The sequence below is a fragment of the Lithobates pipiens genome, unplaced genomic scaffold, assembly GCF_037356315.1.
Source record: "Lithobates pipiens isolate NorthernLeopardFrog02 unplaced genomic scaffold, aLitPip1_a1.2 Scaffold_8, whole genome shotgun sequence".
NCBI classification, from domain to species: Eukaryota; Metazoa; Chordata; class Amphibia; order Anura; family Ranidae; genus Lithobates; species Lithobates pipiens.
Genome location: NW_027507903.1, coordinates 564,963,929 through 564,982,422, shown reverse-complemented (window position 1 = coordinate 564,982,422; position 18,494 = coordinate 564,963,929). Strand labels below are relative to the sequence as shown.

Here is an 18,494-nt window from a genome sequence, read left to right as displayed (position 1 = left end):
TGTCATTTTCTGGTTGACCACTCATGTATATTACACCTCTCTCATCTACAGGAGGATGATGGCCTCATTCTGATCTCTTGGATTGGCCTGAGTGTATCCCTGGTCTGCTTGTGTCTGTCTATCCTTACATTCACCTTGTGCCGGTCTATAAGAAGTGCTCATACCTCCGTCCTGACAGCTCTGTGCGGATGTCTCTTCCTTGGACAGCTTCTGGTTTTGTTTGGCCTTCATCAGACTGGGAATAAGGTAACTGTGCCTTCACAAACAACAATTGAAATTTTGGCGCAAACAAATGTTAACGCACCAACCACATGAGTTAGCCTTTACCCCCCCTAGATAAATGTGAAGATGTTTCATATAATGTTTATAAGGAGTTCATAAAAAATCCCAAAGGATTTATAAATCCCCAAAAAAAATTTAAATACAAAAAAGGAACACAAGGAGGGCGCCAGCTAAGACCAGCATCAATGGGTTTATTACAATTAAAAAAAAAACAAATGCAAACTCAGAAATATAAAATCAAAGAGCTTATCTGCAGCCATGCCACGTTGTATAGAAGCTGTCCACCAGAAGAGCCACTTGTGACAGCAAACAGCATGTTGTCAGTGAGGAAACCAAGTCCAGTATTCCAGGAAGTGAGGAGAGCCACTGTGGGACACAAGGCAGGATGTGATGTCACACCTGGGGCAGCTGGAACTCCTATTGGCTCCTTTCTCAAATCATTAAAAATTATAGACAGGCAAGCTCTATTTAAAGCGGTTGTATGCCCAAAAAAACAAAACAAAAAAAACCTGTAAGACAAAGGCATAAAAGCTCATTATAAAACACTTATCTTAGAACGAAGCCCCCGGTCACCACTGAGGGGGGGCGAGATGTTCCCCTGGCGTTACTTCTGGGTTTGCAGGCTGCAGCGCTGTTATCGATCACTTCCGCGCATGCGTGTGGGAGCCTACGGTTACGGCAAGCAGCTCTAAAGTTCTGGCATGATACGCTGGACCTTCAGAGCACATGTGCCGCTGATGTCAGCGGCTGCATGCAGAGTGAATATCTCCTAAATGGTGTACGTTTAGGAGTTATTTATTTTACCTACAGGTAAGCCTTTTTATAGGCTGCTTTAAGAGAGGGGGTTGGGGGGTTGGGGGTGGGTATCCCAGTTTCAGCCAATCACAAAACACTTGGCAATAAAGAAGCATTTCAAAGGTGGAAAAAGAGGAAAGGAAAAGGCAAATACAAAATCACATCTCCTGCATATAATGCCGCTGTGGAACTACTGAGCTCAGCGAACCAACATCACTTGAAAGCAAAAACAACAAAACTAATATGAAGAATATATAGCAAGTACATATAGAATACACATGTATATATGTATATGTATATATATAACAAATGCATACATGAAAACACATGTATAAAAACTGCATGCATAAACCTAAAAGAATACTCTATTGATATGTATGTGGGGGCAAGACTACCTAGCAGCTAATAGTAGTATGAATAAATGGAATATATATATATATATATATATATATATATATATATATAAACACACATATATATATCTCACAAAAGTGAGTACACCCCTGCCATTTATGTAAATATTTTATTATATCTTTTCATGTGACAACACTGAAGGAATGAAACTTTGCTACAATGTAAAGTAGTGAGTGTACAGCTTGTATAACAGTGTAACTTTGCTGTCCCCTCAAAATAACTGTCTAATCCGCTGGCAACAAAATTGAGTACAACGATAAGTGAAAATGTCCAAATTGGGCCCAACTAGCCATTTTCCCTCCCCAATGTCATGTGACTCGTTAGTGTTACAAGGTCTCAGGTGTGAATGGAGAGCAGGTGTGTTAAATGTGGTGTTATCGCTCTCACTGTCTCATACTGGTCACTCGAAGTTCAACATGGCACCCCATGACAAAGAACAAAAAAAAAAATTGTTGATCTACATAAAAATGGCCTAGGCTATAAGAAGATTGCCAAGACCCTGAAACTGAGCTGCAGCACGGTGGCCAAGACCATACAGCATTTATATATATATATATATATATATATATATATATATATATATATATATATATATATAAGAAAAGGATATATGGTAAAGGATCAGAGATGGATCCCAACCAAAATGGTTACTCAGAGTGCAATATAGTCCTCAGACAAAAACAAAAAAGGCTAGAATGTGGTATATATAGGCAGACTTTTCTATGTATATCTGGAGATGCTAATATTATTATCATAGGGAAACACATATGAACATATGTATACAATATATCTATATATCCTGACTAATACCTGGATAGATATGTGGAAGAGAGTAAAAAAAAAAAGAAAGGATGGTATTAATCTCTATCTCCTCATTAAGGCCAACTGGAGCAAGGGTATCCAAAGCGTAAATCAATAGGTTTCATGCTGGCACAGCCTATAAAAAGGGTTCAGCCGCAGAGTAGGAACTAGGGATGGATTCAATGAATGACCCAGACTGTCAGGCTATCAGTCTTCTTATTATGTTATTGTGCTAAATGTCTGAGAACACTATGTCTATTTCTCCCTTCCTCAATAAAGCGATGGGACTCCCTAAAGTGTTCCGTATGGTCATAACAACATAAAGGAGACCATATGGATAACTGAGGCAGTATACAAAAATCTCTAAGGAGCAATTGTGAAATGCCTTCATATCAAACTGTGCCTTCATATACCCTAGAGATGAACCAAATATGACCAGTCCATAACTTCCCCATACATGGCTGTTGACATTTTTCCATCAGCATAGATTTCCTTTAACTTTGACTTTTAATTCCACATAAAAATGAAATATTTGGGATATGATGAGCAAAACCAATCTTTTTTTTAATTGGCCAAGCTTGAGGAAAAATGTATTAAAGTATTTTCTTCCCTTAGATAACACAAAATAGACATGAAAATAGCTTAAAGAGGAATTCTAGGTATGCCATTTTTTACAACCTGGATCAAAGTAACTATGCATATACCATACCTATGGGATCCCTCTAGAACAGTGGTCTCCAAACTGCGGCTTGGGAGTCAGATGTGGCCCTTTGCTTGCTTTTATCGGGCCCTTGGGGCACTAATCCACCAACTGACACCAATGATAGGGTATATATACTGATATATTGAGTATTGATTGATATATATTGATATACTCAATGGGGCACTATTTCTCCCAATAAAACCAATGATGGAGCACCTATGCCGGGGCATTTTCGATACCCACTGCCACAGTCCAGCCCCCCTATAGCCTGAAGGACAGTAAATTGTCCCTTTGCTTAAAAAGTTTGGAGACCCCTGCTTTAAAAGCTGGAAATCACTGTAGTAGGCACCACTACGCCAGGGATCTCCACTAACTTCCAGATCCCAGGAGGTACAATATAACACACCAGACTGATATTGTATATGAAGTTCAGACACTTTCTGATACTTTAAAATCACTCAACAAAAATAGACCTTTATTTATTTACTTCATTATTATATGTATCCATTGTTCAGATCCTGTGTGCAGTGATTGCGGGTCTTCTCCAGTTCTCCTTCCTCTGTGCTTTCTGCTGGATGTCTCTTGAGAGCTCGCTGCTCTTCATGACTGTACGAAACCTGCAGGCCTTGAATTACATGACATCACAGCGCTCCCATTTCCCATATGTTTGTATAGCTGGGTTTGGAATTCCTCTCATCATCATTATCATCTCTGCTGCAATGCGGCCCAATGCATACGGAACAGAAAAATAGTATGTTTTATAAATTAAAATAAAAAGTTCTATTCTCTGGTATCATTCACTCTTCCCTCCATCTATATATATCCTCCCTCTCTCACCACTTCACCTATCCTGAAATTTTCTTCACTACCATATATACTTTCAGTGAATTCCTCCTCTGTTCCAAATGCCGCTGTGTTATTAAAATGTGTTTTATAAAGTATACATTTACATAAAATTACATGATGCTATATTTTCCTCTAGCTGTTGGCTTCATCTTGATCTCATCTGGAGTTTTCTTGGTCCAGTGTGTGTTTTTTTGACTGTGAGTACATACTATGAGACTGCTTGGATCTCATTTGATTTTATGTTTCCTACATATCGCTGCTTGGTGTGTTTTCATAAAAAAAATCTGCAGAGTCCTGTAAAACTGCAAATAAATTTTTTTCTGTGCAAATGGGGGCAAAAATTCATATTATTATGCGATTTTCTCTCCATGTCAAATGTTTATTTATTCATGCAAACTTTAGGTCAGGCTGGATGGCTCTACAGGACAGGTCACTGCTACCTCCCCCTGGTTCTACAAGCTTGGATAAGCTTCTAGAAGTTAGAGGATGGAGGCCAGAAGGTCCTTATCAGCATACTTGAGGGAATCTGGCCAAACCCTAGGCAGAAGGCCCTGGCAGGGTGGTTGGGTCAGCCCTTAAATATCATGGAGCCTGGCCTGCAGGAGAGCCAAGTGGAAGGTGGAGTGCTGAGGTTGCTGTTGTGAGGCCTGGGAGGGGACACCAGGGCTAAGGGGCTCTGCCTCCAGGCTGGGAGCTGAGTAAAGGAAGGAGAGGAAGCCTAAGAGAGAGATCTCCATTACCTTTGGGTCTTGTGCAGAGGACATCCAGGCTGGCATGGGAGGATCTGAACAGTTGAAGGCCTGAACAGAAGTCTTGTCCAATGTAGCGGGGGGCAAGGAACAGTGTGAGATCAGCAGCACACTTAGGGGCATACAAAGGAAGAGACTGCCAGACGTAGCATACTTTTCAGGGACAGCATTGAGCTAAATACCTTCTTACCTTCATAAAGAACTTTGCCACTGATCCATAGAGACTGAAATTATTCCAGAGGGAGTACAGTCCAGGATCTTCATTTTTGGATACCCAGAGAAGGAAATTGTCTTCACCTGATGTTTCTTCAAGCCAAGTTGGGCATCCCAAAATCCCAATACCCTATCCAAGTTATTTCCCTAAAACAACAAAAGCAAGCCCATGGACCGATTCCCTGTCTCTGACTGCAAGTCAGGAAATGCAAATAGGGGGACTCAATATCCAGCGGCTCCTGTCGGGGTAGTGCTACAATAGGGACCAGAGATATGGATAGGAGTTATCTGGGAATGAAAGGACATAAATTCATGGATCAAATTTTTAAACTTCAATTTCCAGCTAACTAATCTTCCCCACTTACTTCCAGCATCTCAGATGTCAGGGCCTCAATGTAAGTATTCCCACCACTATACAGTAACTACAGCAGCAAGAAAGTGCTGAAAAAAGTGGTCTAGTAGTACCACCACAATATACATTGCATCTCTCCCGCAGGCAATTCACACTGCCCCCCTGCAAACTGCTGCAGGTGTCAATACATTGTTAATGACACCCACAGATCAGTTCAGAGATCACAGTGCGAACTGTATGGTTGAACTCGCACTGCACATTGCATGTGTACGAAACCTGCTGTGCAGATGCAAATCACATGTGATGTCTGAGATCCCATATGTGTGAACCTAGGCTCAGGGATCTCCAAACTACAGCCCTCCAGCTGTTGTGGAACTACACGTCCCATGAGGCATAACTCCCAACTGTCCCTGATTTCGAGGGACTGCCCCTGATTTGGAGCAATGTCCTGCCCTCATTCCTCCTCATTTGTCCCTCATTTTGGTCTGATCCATATAGTTGCATATAAAATGCACTTTTTATCTTTCAAAAAGTGTTTCCCATCGCTAAACCTTTCTTCCAATGTCTAAATTGCTGCATTTGTACCTTTTAAAAGCCAAGTAAAGGATAAAGGATAGTAGTGGTAAAAAAAAAAGCACTTGTGGATTTAATTAACCTTTTTTTTGGTTAATTCTCCTTTAAGGGGGTGTGGCAGGGGGCGTGTCCTATGCCTACATATGTTTTTAAAGCGGTTCTGCACCTTTAAAAAAAATATTAAAAGCCAGCAGCTACAAATATTGCAGCTGCTGACTTTTAATAAATTCACACTTACCTGTCCCAGGGTCCAGTGATGTCGGCAGATCGCTCGTCTCTCTGCTGCCCCCGCCACCATCCTCTGTCAGGGAATCGGGAAGTGAAGCGTTGCGGCTTCACTGCCCGGTTCCCTACTGTGCATGCGCGAGTCGCGCTGCGCGTCTCTGCTGGTCCCCACTGTGTCTTGGGAACTCTGTGTTTCCCAGAACACAACGGGGGGGCGGGGCATCTGCGGCGGTCTGCGTCAATCTGTCCCAGAAGTGGGTGCAGATACCTGGATTATCCAGGTAACTGCACCCCCTGAAAGGTGCCGATTGTGGCACCGGAGGGGGGGGGGGGATCACATGAGCGGAACTTCCACTTTAGGGTGGAGAACTGCTTTAAGTAGGTGTCCATCATTCCCATCTCAAAATGTTGGGAGGTATGCATGAGGCATTGTAAAACTGACATTCACAGACATGACTAGGCATGATGGAAATTGTAATTACTGAACAACTGGAGGGCCGTAGTTTGGAGACCCCTTATATCATGGCATGATTGTTAGCACATAATTATTACATAATCCTAATACGCATTTCTGTAAACTGTTTGTGGTTCTGCAAAAGCCACAGTTTCTAGTTGACAATTTCTATCTAGTTGAAGGGACATTCTGGAATTTTGTAGTCTGAGGAAGACTAAAAATCCCAAAGTGTACTTTTAAGCCCTTGTACACACGGTCAGACATTCCAACAACAAAATCCGTCATATTTTTTCCGACGGATTTTGTCCGAAACTGGTGTTGTATACACACGGTCGGACAAAGTCTTCGGAAAATCCGATCGTTCCTAACGTGATGACGTTATTTCGTTACGACGGGACTACGTTCAGGCTAGTAGCCAATAGCTTTGGTCTAGGAATTTGATCTGAGCATATGTGGCACTTTGTTCAATCGGAATTCTTTACAAACGATCGGAAAAAGTCCGATCAGATCATGTTGTTGGAAATTTTTTTATATCTAGCTCTCAAACTTTGTTGGTCAGACATTCCAACGGAAAAAGTCAGATGAAGCCCACACACGGTCGGATTATCCGACAACATGGTTCAATCTGACATTTTCCGTCTGAATATCCGACCGTGTGTACAAGGGCTAACACTTACAGGTCTGTTAGTTGCTTGTTAGTTCATGAGCACTGCAGCAATTGGCTACTTATGCTGTTTTTTCCTCTCACAGTCATAGCTCTACTGTGCAGCAGTACTTATATTTGCTTGCATTAAAAACTATATTTACTGATATATTCATACATACAGTGCTGCATTAATTTGTGCACTTTAAATGTTCCTGGAATTCACCTTTAACTCTCACAATGTATTTTTCCTTAGATAAACTTTATTCTCCTGGTTCTTACATTTGCCCTTCTCAGGCAGAAAGTGTCATCTCTTAATTCAAATGTTTCAACTATAAAAAACACCCGGTAAGTGTGGTATATAAGGCGTTATTCAATATGAAGGATGGATGTTCAGGTTATCTTTTGGCGAATGGACATCTGTAAACTGATATCCAATCCACAATGGAGTGCTGAATTTTGCATATAATAAGATTGAAATGGTGACTGCTAAGGATATAGCAAAACAGAACAAAAAATTGCTCTCATAATATAACTTTACAAATATGCTGAATAGCATGTGGCTGGAAACCAGTGGACACTTTCAAGTCAAACTGGAAAATGTATTTTCAGTAAAGAAAAGGCTTTAAAAGGTTTAGGTCCGCCGTAAATTTTCATAAATATCAGGTACCTAGCTCCTGGGATTTGCAAAGCCCTGGACTAATGCCTGTGCAGCACAGTGGTCCTACCATGAATCATAATTCAAATATACACATAACTATTGGTTTAATGCATTGTCTTTAAGCTGTGGCCTGGGGGCCAGATGCAGCCCTTTACTTGCTTTATTCGGCCCTTGGGGCCATAATTACCCCTACTGACACAAATGAAGGGGCACAATTCCTCCCACTAATACTAGTAATAGGGCACAATTTCTCACAATGACACCAACAATGGGGCTCAATGGCACCAATGATGGGGCACAATTCATCCCAATGAGACCAACAATGCGGCCCAATGATGGGGCACAATTTCTCTCAATGACATCAACAATGGGGCTCAATGGCACCAATGATGGGACACAATTCATCCCAGTGACACCAACAATGGGGCACAATTCCTCCCACTAACACCAATTATGAGGCACAATTACTCCCACTGAAACAGAAGATGGGACATTATTTTTTTCCCCACAGATATCGGGAACTTTTCTACTCTAAATGCTCACGATCTGGCCCCCCTAAAGTCCGAAGCACAATAAACTGTGAAGCTGTAGTAAAGTGATTAAAATGGATTTTATGTATGGACATTCCATTATTCATAATTATTAATGTCTATGGCCAGGGATGAGTAGGCCTTTGTCCAGGAGTTGGAAACAATTTGGAGGGGGGTTCCATCAACAACAGGTGGGTATCTGTCCTAAGAGGCGGGACAGGGACTTGTGCAATTTGGTACCAATACCTAGCCAATAATAGGCCCCATTACAGGGGTTTTAATCCATCCTTACTCTTCTATTTTCTAAAAAAAAAAAAAGTATTGGCTACACAGGAAGGAAATTCACCTCTTAGACAGTTGTCCCCAAAACAAGTGTCCCCATTGGATGATTTCCCTGTAACGTTAGTTTTGGTGACATCTCTAATATTTTTGAATTTGGACTGGTGGTCATCAGTACAAATAGAGTTAGTGAAGACAAGGAGAGTAATAAAAACCTGACAGAAGGCCCAACCCTTTCTCTTTCTATCCAAAACTGAAAAAAAGGTTTTGCTTAGAGGTGCATTTTAAATAAACAGCTTTGCACTGCATTTACTATATGTAGAATTTATGAATAGGTAATCAGAAATGGTCCACATAGTAAACTTCCTGCAACGTTTTTCACTTTAAAGTCTTTGTTTAATTAAATCCAGTTAAAATAAATAGGTTATATTAAATCTTTGAATTAAAAAAAATATTTGTTAAAACACAATTCATGGCATGTGGTATTCTATGTTTTTTTTTATACCTATTTGTAAAAGCTGAAGAAAAGGATCACACCTCACACTTCATTGATTCATTGATTTTAATTCACTCATTTATTTTGTGCTCTCACCTTTGTGCATATTCCTTTGTCTTTTTCCCACAGTCTTCTGACATTCAAGGCTTTAGCTCAGCTGTTTATATTGGGCTGTACCTGGATTTTCGGTCTCTTCCAGTTTGGGTCGGGCACCTTGGTCATGTCCTACATCTTCACCATCTGCAACAGTTTCCAGGGATTGTACATCTTCTGTGTACACTGCCTACTCAACCGCCAGGTCATGTGACACATTCACCTGTTTATCATGTCTCATGATGCATATGATGCTTTGTTGCTAGATCTCTGTAAAATAGCCCTAACAGTGTTCTTTTTACATGAACAGGTATGGAAAGAGTATATGAGAGGATTCCGAAGATTCCATTCTAAGAAGTCAGAGTCGGAAGAAACCAATTATGGCAATACGGTGCCCACAACTTTAAAGTCGGTAAGTTCTCACTTTGATTTATTTTCATGTTTTTTGTATACATTACAGAAAGAGGTAATTGCATGTATTATAAAACGAGATGAACATAGGTTAGTGTATTGAATGCATCCCAATACAAGCACTTTTTCGACCATTAAAAAGCTAATCAACTTAATTAGATGTAAACATTGACATTGACAACACAGAAAGCAGTGTGTTGTTTAAGCCAGCCCATACAACACCTAGGACTGCCTAGGACCAATGTCAGTGCATAGTGTGGATGAGATTCTGGTATTAGTGCAGAAGCACCTGCTGAAATACAAGTGGTAGAAGAGCATGATGGTCATTTTCAGCATTTTAACATGGAAACCCCATGTTCCAGCACCTCATTTGCTCCTGAATTTAACTTTTAAATAAATGTTCTGCAGTTTATGGAAGCAATTTGTCGCACAGTGTTTTACAAAGAACCCTTACTTCTACTTGCCAAGGCTTGGGTATGGACACCAAGAGGTATTACAAAATTTGAAAATTCTTGAGAATAAGACTTACTATTGGCTTTGGAAATATACAATTCTGCTCTCCAACTGGTCCACAATCCCATATCAGTACATTCCTGCTTTTTCAGATCCTATACCCAGATCCTGCTATGAAGTTAGATAATAAGGGTCAGTGCCTTCCAAGCAGTTGTGGACAGACAGTGCAGCTACAGAAAGGCCCATTGGGAATGATAAATTAATTTATACTCCATTGTCATCTAGGCCTGGACAAAGCTCACTTCTATATGGCTGTCAATGAACACACAGTGAATAAGTGTGTTTATTTGGCCAGTATGTTAAAATGGGGGGACAAAAATGGGGTTAAGGCAGGAACCCTTTGGTAACTCTGTCCACTACTGTTCTCAGCTAATATCCAAAACAGTGTAAAAAAAAGTAGGCCTCTTCTAAACCAATTGTCCAAAAAGTAAAACTGTATCATTTCGACAAGTTCTCCTTTAAAGCATGCCATCATCCCCTAAATGCATCCAACCTTACGAAATACCTTCATCCTTGATCCAGGGTTCTTTACTGTGAATCCCTGCCCAAAGCTGCATATTTATCCTGCACATGTGTGCCCCAAAGAAGACACTTCTCTGGCTAGAGCTGCAGGGTGAAGAACCCTAGATTGAGGGCAAAGATAAGTAGTTCTTCAAGTGGTCTGCACACTTGCACGTCTTTTGCCGCGTACACACGACCGGACTTTCCCGACAGACTAGGTCTGACGGTCTTCCCGACTGACTTTTTCGGTGGAGTTTCCGACTGACTTTCCGAACAAATGGATTTGGCCACACACGAACGGACATTCATTTTGAACGTGATGGCGTACTAAAAAAAGAAGTTCAATAGCCAGTAGCCAATAGCTTCCCTTGCGTCGTATTTGGTCCATCGGAGCAGCATACAGATGAACGGTTTTCCCAATAGGAATTGAGTCTGACGGACAGATTTGAAACAGGTTCTATTTCTAGGTCCGTCTGAGTTTTTTTTACAAAAAACTATCGGATTAACTCACACACGATTGGATTGTCCGATGGACTGATTCCGTCTGACCTAGTCTGCCGGAAAGTCGGAGATCCAACTGACTTTCCGAACAAACGGATTTTGCCACACACGAACGGACATTCATTTTGAACGTAAAGGCGTAAGATGGGACTAAAAAAGGAAGTTCAATAGCCAGCAGCCAATAGCTTACCTTGCGTTGCATTTGGTCTATCGGAGCAGCTTACAGATGAACGGTTTTCCCAATAGGAATTGAGTCCGATGGACAGATTTGAAACAGGTTCTATTTCTAGGTCCGTCGGATTTGTTTTACGAAAAACTCGGATTAGCTCATCTGACCTAGTCTGCCGGAAAGTCCAGTCGTGTGTATGCGGCATTAGAGGACAACTTGTACCAAAGGCACAGTTATCCTTAAAGCTTCTACACACCTAATCACAATGTATCTGATGAATCCCTGGAAAAATTGAACAGAAGACAAAGCACATATAATGTATTCCTTCTTGGTAGTCAGGGGCGTACCTAGAGCATTTGGCACCTGGGGCGGATCCTATGCCTGGTACCCCCCCTCCACCTTAAAATGTAAAAACACCTCACTTTGCCCCCTGCATACCTCTGTATCCTTCAATATCTTTTTGCCACTACTTTGTACCCCCCCCCTCTCCACAACTGCACCTCTGGACCCCTTTACATTACACAGCCCCCTGCACCTCTGCATCCCTTTACATTACACAGCCCCTCACAGCTCTGGACCCCCTGCATATTACACAGACCCCCTACAGTGCAGATTCCCCTCCCTACCATACAGATCCCCATCTTCAGTGTAGACCCCACTAAAGAAGAGGACTACATATCTCAGCATGCAAGGCTGCAATGCATTAGAGAGGAGGGCTACAAGTCCCAGCATGCACTGTACTACAGAGGAGGGCCACAAATCCCAGCATGCAAGGCAGCACTGCACTATAGAGGATTACAAGTCCCAGCATGCAAGGCTGCACTGCATTACCAAGGAGGACAACAAGTCCCAGCATGCAAGGCTACTCTGCACTATAGAGGACCACATGTCCCAGCATGCAAGGCTGCACTGCACTATAGATGACTACGTGTCCCAGCATGCAAGGCCTCCACTGGATTACAGAGGAGGACCACAGGTCCCAGCATGCAAGGCTACTCTGCACTATAGAGGGCCACAGGTCCCAGCATGCAAGGCTGCACTACACTATAGAAGGGGACTACAAGTCCCAGTATGCAAGGCTGCACTGCATTACAGAGGAGGACTACAAGTCCCAGCATGCACTGTACTACTGAGGAGGACCACACCTCCCAGCATGTAAGGCTGCACTGCACTACAGAAGAGGACTACAAGTCCCAGTATGAAAGACTGCACTGCACTACAGAGGAGGACTACAAGTGCCAGCATGCAGGGCTGCACTGCGCTACAGAAGAGGACTACAAGTCCCAGCATGCAAGGCTGCACTGCACTACAGAGGAGGACTACAATTCCCAGCATGCAAGGCTGCACTGTACTACAGAGGAGGCCTACAAGTCCCAGCATGCAAGGCTGCACTGAACTACAGAGGAGGCCTACAAGTCCCAGCATGCAAGGCTGCACTATGGAGGACTACAAGTCCCAGCTTACAAAGCTGCTATGCTCAGCAGAGGAGAAATGTAAGCCCACACAGCCTGGTATGTTGGGACTTGTAGTCCTCCTCAGCTGCGTCTTGCAGTTTGGGATGTTGAGGTTACATAATAAGAGCTGCAGAGAATCTCTTCACCCCCCCCACTGTCGGTCTCTCTCTGTACGACTAGCGCCGTTCTGATCAGTCTCGGGCAGCGGCTGTCACTCACAGTCGAGCAGAGTGAAGCCACCTCCCCCTCCTCCTTTATGTCTACACAGTGCTGTGCATGCAGGAGGAGCGGGAGGCGGCTTCACTCTGCTCGACTGTGAGGGACAGCTGCTGCCCGAGACTGATCAGAATGGCGAGACGCAACCACAGAGAGAAGGGGATTATTGCGCCGGGTCCCGAATCACTGCCAGCAGATGTCACTCCACTTGGGTGCTGCTCGTAACTCCCCCTGCAATGCCGCCCACTGCCAGCTCTCTCTGTGTGGTCAGCCTAACCCGCGGCGCTGTCTCCTCTTCAGTCGCGAAGGGGGAGGGCGCTGGCCTGGCACCCCCCCCAGTATGTGGCACCCGGGGCGGCCCGCCCCCCCCGCCCCCCACTTAGTACGCCACTGTAAATGGTAGGGGAGATATGGAATTTGTGAATGGTTTTGTGAAAGCACAACCAACTATAGTACAGGTTTTTGTACTTAAAAAGGAAAGGGCTGACAGATTCCCCAGGGTGCCCAACTTGTTTGGCGACTAAAGAGAAAACACGTGTAAAATTATTTGAGAAGGGGTACAATCTTTAATTAAACAATCTTTAAACAAGCAAAGAAAAAAATATATGTATAAAAAAAGTATTAATTGAAGAGTGTACCGCCAGCGCAAATACGAAGCATGCAGTCCCATTCTGCAAAACTGAAGAGAGTTGGTAATACAAGGATAGGGAAGACGTCATCAGCTCCATAGCAGTGACAGAATGGGGGGTCAACAATGACTATTTGTAATCCTTATGCTGCTAGCATTAGTAAATAGATCGGAAATTATATTATATTTACTTGTTTGAAACTTTTTTTTTATATTTCTTCAGTTACATCCTGGTTCCCATGTCTAGGCAATTGATGTCATACATTCCAGGACTCTTTGGGGGGAGGAGAGGTTTTCTCAGCTAAGCACACCCTCCTCGCTGCAGGGCTGAGCTAAGGGCAGATGGACTAATGAATTAAATAGTGTTTTTGGCTTGTGGTGCTCAGAAGCAGTGTAGTTCCACTTTAACCACTTGCCGATCGCCTACCGCAATTTTACTGCGGCCGGTCAGCTCTTGCATGAAACGACGTACCTGTACGTCATTTTGTGCAATAGACACGGGGGGGGGGGGTGCTGATTGGACACAGATAATGCCAATCAATGTTCACTGGTCACCCGCGATCATTCCCTGGAGAGGCAGAATGGTGATCTGCCTATGTAAACAAGGCAGATCGCCATTCTGACAGGGAAGAAGATACAGATCTTGTGTTCCTGCTAAGCTGGAACACTGATCTGTCTTCTTCCAGTCAGAGCAACCCCCACACAGTTAGCAACCAACAGCTAGGACTACATTTAACCCTTTAATCGCTCCAGATATTAACCCCTTCCCTGCCAGTGTCATTAGTACAGTAGCAGTGCATATTCTTAGCACCGATCATTGAATAAAGGTCACTGGTTCCCAAAAAAGTGTCAAAAGGGTCAGTTAGGTGTCCGATTTGTCTGCCACAATTTTGCAGTCCCGCTAAAAATTGCTGATCGCCGCCGTTACTAGTAAAAAAAAGAAAAATGCCATAAAATTATCCCATAGTTTGTAGACGCGATAACTTTTGTGCAAACCAATCAATATATGCTTATTGGGAATTTTTTTTCACGTAACAGAATACATATTGGTCTAAACTCAAGAAGAAATGTCTTTACATTTTTTATTGGATATGTTTTATAGAAGAAGGTAAAAATATAGTTTTTTCTTTAAAAGTGTCGCTTTTTTTTATAGCGCAAAAAAGAAAAAGCGCAGGGGTGATCAAATACCACCAATATAAATCTCTAATTGTGGAGAAAATAAGACATAAATTTTACTTGGGTACAGCTTTGCACGACTGCACAATTGTCAGTTAACCTAACGCAGTGCCGTATTACAAAAACAGGTTTGGTCATTAAGGGGGGGTAAAACCTTCCGGGGCTGAAGTGGTTAACTACAGCAAAGCAAAAGTCCATATACATTTCTGATTACAACAAATACATAAGGGACATTGTCTTGTCTTGCCAAGTTCTAAAACTTTACCTGGTCCTCAAATCGTACATCTGGTACATCTGGTATAAAAAGCTGGGCTTATATCTCATCCAGATGGAAATGTACAATTCTTATATTTTGTACAAACAGGCGGGCAATACAGACGAAACCTTTCTACGCCAGGAAAAGATTTATGAGAATCTCTTGTGTCGTCAAGCTGGCCCCACATTTCCACTGGAATCAAGATATACGGAGCCTCCCAGAGCGACAATTTGTGGCTCCTATTGCCATAACAGCAAACATAACCCCAAGAAGGTGCCATGTTTGTTTCAAGCAAGGTATAAGAATGGACATACGTTCTTTTTTGTCCCGATTGTCCTTCCGTGCCAGCTTTGTGTGTTGACTGCTTCAAAACGTATCATACAAAGGCATGCATTTAATTCTCAACAACTTTTAAAATATATTCTCATACATTATTTTACATGTCTTCCTTTTACTTATCCTGTGTGGAGCCCTAAAATGTTATTGTTAAAGTATATCTCTAACCAGAACACTTATTTTTGTCTTATATAGACCTAGAGAGTGGTAACATCCCTGTAACCCTCTTTCTTTTGCTGGAGTCAGTGCCCAATTTGGGGAATTTTTCATGTTACGGAGATACAATGGGAAGTGATACAAAATCTCTCTACATTCAGGGGAAATCCTCTCTGACACAACTGTATCCAGAACATGTGTCCCCTTTGGTAGATTTCTCTTCACTGTGGCCATTGTTAAAGCTGTACTCTAGGCCGAAAATTATTTTTATCAGTAGCCACAAAGGATGTAAATATACCTTGTATGACATGCCATTGTAAACCTGTCTGAGAGCCAGTTAGAGCCAATATGTGTTGGACACAGAGAAGTCTACCTTGTAATAGTTATTCCCATACTTTTTTGGGGTTGTAGATTAGTTACTATTGTGTAGTAGAAGAGACTGTAGAATCTCCATTATAAAGTCTTTCTGTGTGGACTACAGTCCACTGAGGATTATTGCCCTTTTACTGTAGCAAACAAATAGTAATCAGTATAGGGTGTCTACAGCAATATGAAAGCTTCTGGAAGCCCAGAGACATTTCATGGAGGACACCCAGCCCATGCATTAATATTTGCATAAATCTATATTATGAGTCTGTCTTGGGTCAAATAGTAATAGAAGGGATGAAATCCTAATCTCCTCTAAAGAAAATTATAGTGCTTACAGTGCATTATGTGACCATTCTCAACCAGGGTTCTGTGGAACCCTAGGGTCCTTCCAGAGGTTGCTAGGGGTTCCATGAGCTGTTACTGATGTACCTCCTGTCTGCTGGTTCCTGCATAGTTCTAGGGCTGACACCAGTTGGCAGAGCCAGCTGCATTACACCAGACATCATATCAGCTCTTTAAGAGTGGTAGTTTGACCATGACTGTAAGCAGGGCTTTCTTCCATCTGGCCACCAATGTAAGGGGCATTCTTCACTGAATTGATTTTAGCAGGGGTTCCCCAAGACCTGAGAAAATATTTCAAGGGTTCCTCTAGGGTAAAAAAAGGTTGAGAAAGGCTGGGCTAGAGGTTCAAAAACATGCGTACATTCCTTTGATTCATATGTATTTGCCCAATGTTATTGCTACCTGCATAAATCACTGCGTAACCAGACAGCTTTGGCCCCCTGTACTTCTGAGCCCCAATGAAATAGTGTGGTAAATAGTGCCTATAGTTACACCTCTGATTATAATATGTTCTATTGCAGAACCAAGTATCAGCAGTAACACATCTGTAGAAGAAGTGATTGCCTACCCTAGAGAACCTGGGAATTCTTCACTGCAGCATATGGGCTATTCAAAAGCTAATCCTTTGGTAAAATTGATCATTGTGAACTATGTTGGGGAAAAAACCTTTCTTGGACTGTAAGAACTACAAGAAGTTGTTGTGGACACATGAGCAGTGAACTGAAGGGCTGACAACCATTGATGGGACCAAAAGGAAGTGAAGTGTGTCAACCAGTATTTGCTTATATTGCACATATGCAAGCAATGGTCTATGTAAATGACAGCATCACTTTATGACATATGTGCCTAGGGCTATTAAATATATACTTTTTATATACTGTAAATGCAGCAGCACCAGAACATATTGGACCTCTGGTAGTTACAAAACCAGGTTACCTGTCTAGGTTCGGTGGAGTCACGCCAGTGTCTGGCTTAATTAACTTCAATGGCTTGCCAGTTGATCATACACCATAATCATGCATTGTGGAAATGTCACATTCAATGAATATGTCATGTGCGTACAGCCATTTACATCTGTGGTTGACTGTACATGCCACCTGTGGCTTACTGGGCATGGAAGATCGCAAGAAATTTTAAAACTGAGCTCCCTTGCACCTGAAAATGTCCATGTGCATGTACCCTAAGAATAAGTAAAGCCAAAGGTGAATATCTATACTGAGTGTCTCTGTATTTTCAGCAACCTCTAACTATTTGGTGTACTGTATATTGACACACAAGGTTTCTTATCTAAAGGTTATTTTGCTGGCAGCATTTTACCAGAAGAATATTCCTAAATTTGCAACTTTTATTACAGTGGTTCTGTGACAGGTCTGCTTGGAATCAGAGGCATTTGAAACAATATATGGCCAATAAACTAGCAAATATAATTTAACTTGAAATTGAAAATGGTCACTTATTACGGGCAATTGTTATAAAAAGTGCAATGTTTGACTGGAATGTTCACCAAAATGTAAAAGATTGGGTACCACTAGAACACTTTGTCTCTACACAAAATCTTCGATCACTGCCCTGGATAAATCCACGCCATATACCGATACAGCACAAGAAACATCCGCTGATTGGGCCCACACTGTCTGTTATTCACAAGGCATTGAAAACAATATATCCGCACCCATGGCTGAGTCCTCTTACCCCACTGAGAAACAATCCCGATTTTCCACCAGGCAAGAGTCCCATTTATCTGGCCAACTCCTGGCCCCACACAGATCTTACTGCTAGGCAATTCTTCGACAGGAGAAAGAATTTCAGATCATTGGCTGATTTGAATACCACGGCTTCCCCTATCCACATCTCTGACTGGACGTATAGACAATTACATCACTTCTTGACTAGACGACATAATATAGACTATTGGACAAGAGATTTGAACACCCTAGAAAGTCTTTGTACACAACACGAACCACAAAGACATCTCATCTCCATCCTGTACACATATCTCTTCATGGGAGATTCAGCGTTCTCCAGCAAGCCTTACTCCTCATGGGAGCAAGATCTAGCTATCAAACTTTCTGACTCAGAGTGGGAAACCATTTGTACTTATATTCTCAAAGGATCCCTTAATGTAGCGGTTCAGGAACGAGGATACAAAATTCTCTCCAAATGGTATAGAACCCCTTCCCTGCTTCACAAATTCTCAGACAATAATTCCAACTTATGCTGGCGCTGTGGCAAGGCGGAAGGGACCATGCTTCACATTTGGTGGTCATGTCCCGCCCTTCAGAATTACTGGAGATCTGTCCATGACACCATAATTGCTGTAACATCCCAAACCAATAATTTTTCCCCTGCTTCCTACC

At 42.3% G+C, this 18,494-nt stretch overlaps 1 protein-coding gene across 1 annotated transcript in view; it reads left to right on the top strand.

Annotated features, from left to right (window-relative positions):
• LOC143961003 (adhesion G protein-coupled receptor E3-like) overlaps nt 1–17,569 on the top strand; it is a 105,209-nt gene extending 87,640 nt beyond the window's left edge. The window contains exons 14-20 of the mRNA XM_077470105.1: nt 52–246; nt 3,511–3,746; nt 3,978–4,038; nt 7,307–7,398; nt 9,146–9,314; nt 9,420–9,521; nt 16,659–17,569. Coding sequence (XP_077326231.1) covers nt 52–246; nt 3,511–3,746; nt 3,978–4,038; nt 7,307–7,398; nt 9,146–9,314; nt 9,420–9,521; nt 16,659–16,688 — 885 coding nt within the window. The 3' untranslated portion in view covers nt 16,689–17,569. The remainder of the gene's footprint in view (nt 1–51; nt 247–3,510; nt 3,747–3,977; nt 4,039–7,306; nt 7,399–9,145; nt 9,315–9,419; nt 9,522–16,658) is intronic.
• The last annotated feature ends 925 nt before the right edge of the window (nt 17,570–18,494 follow it).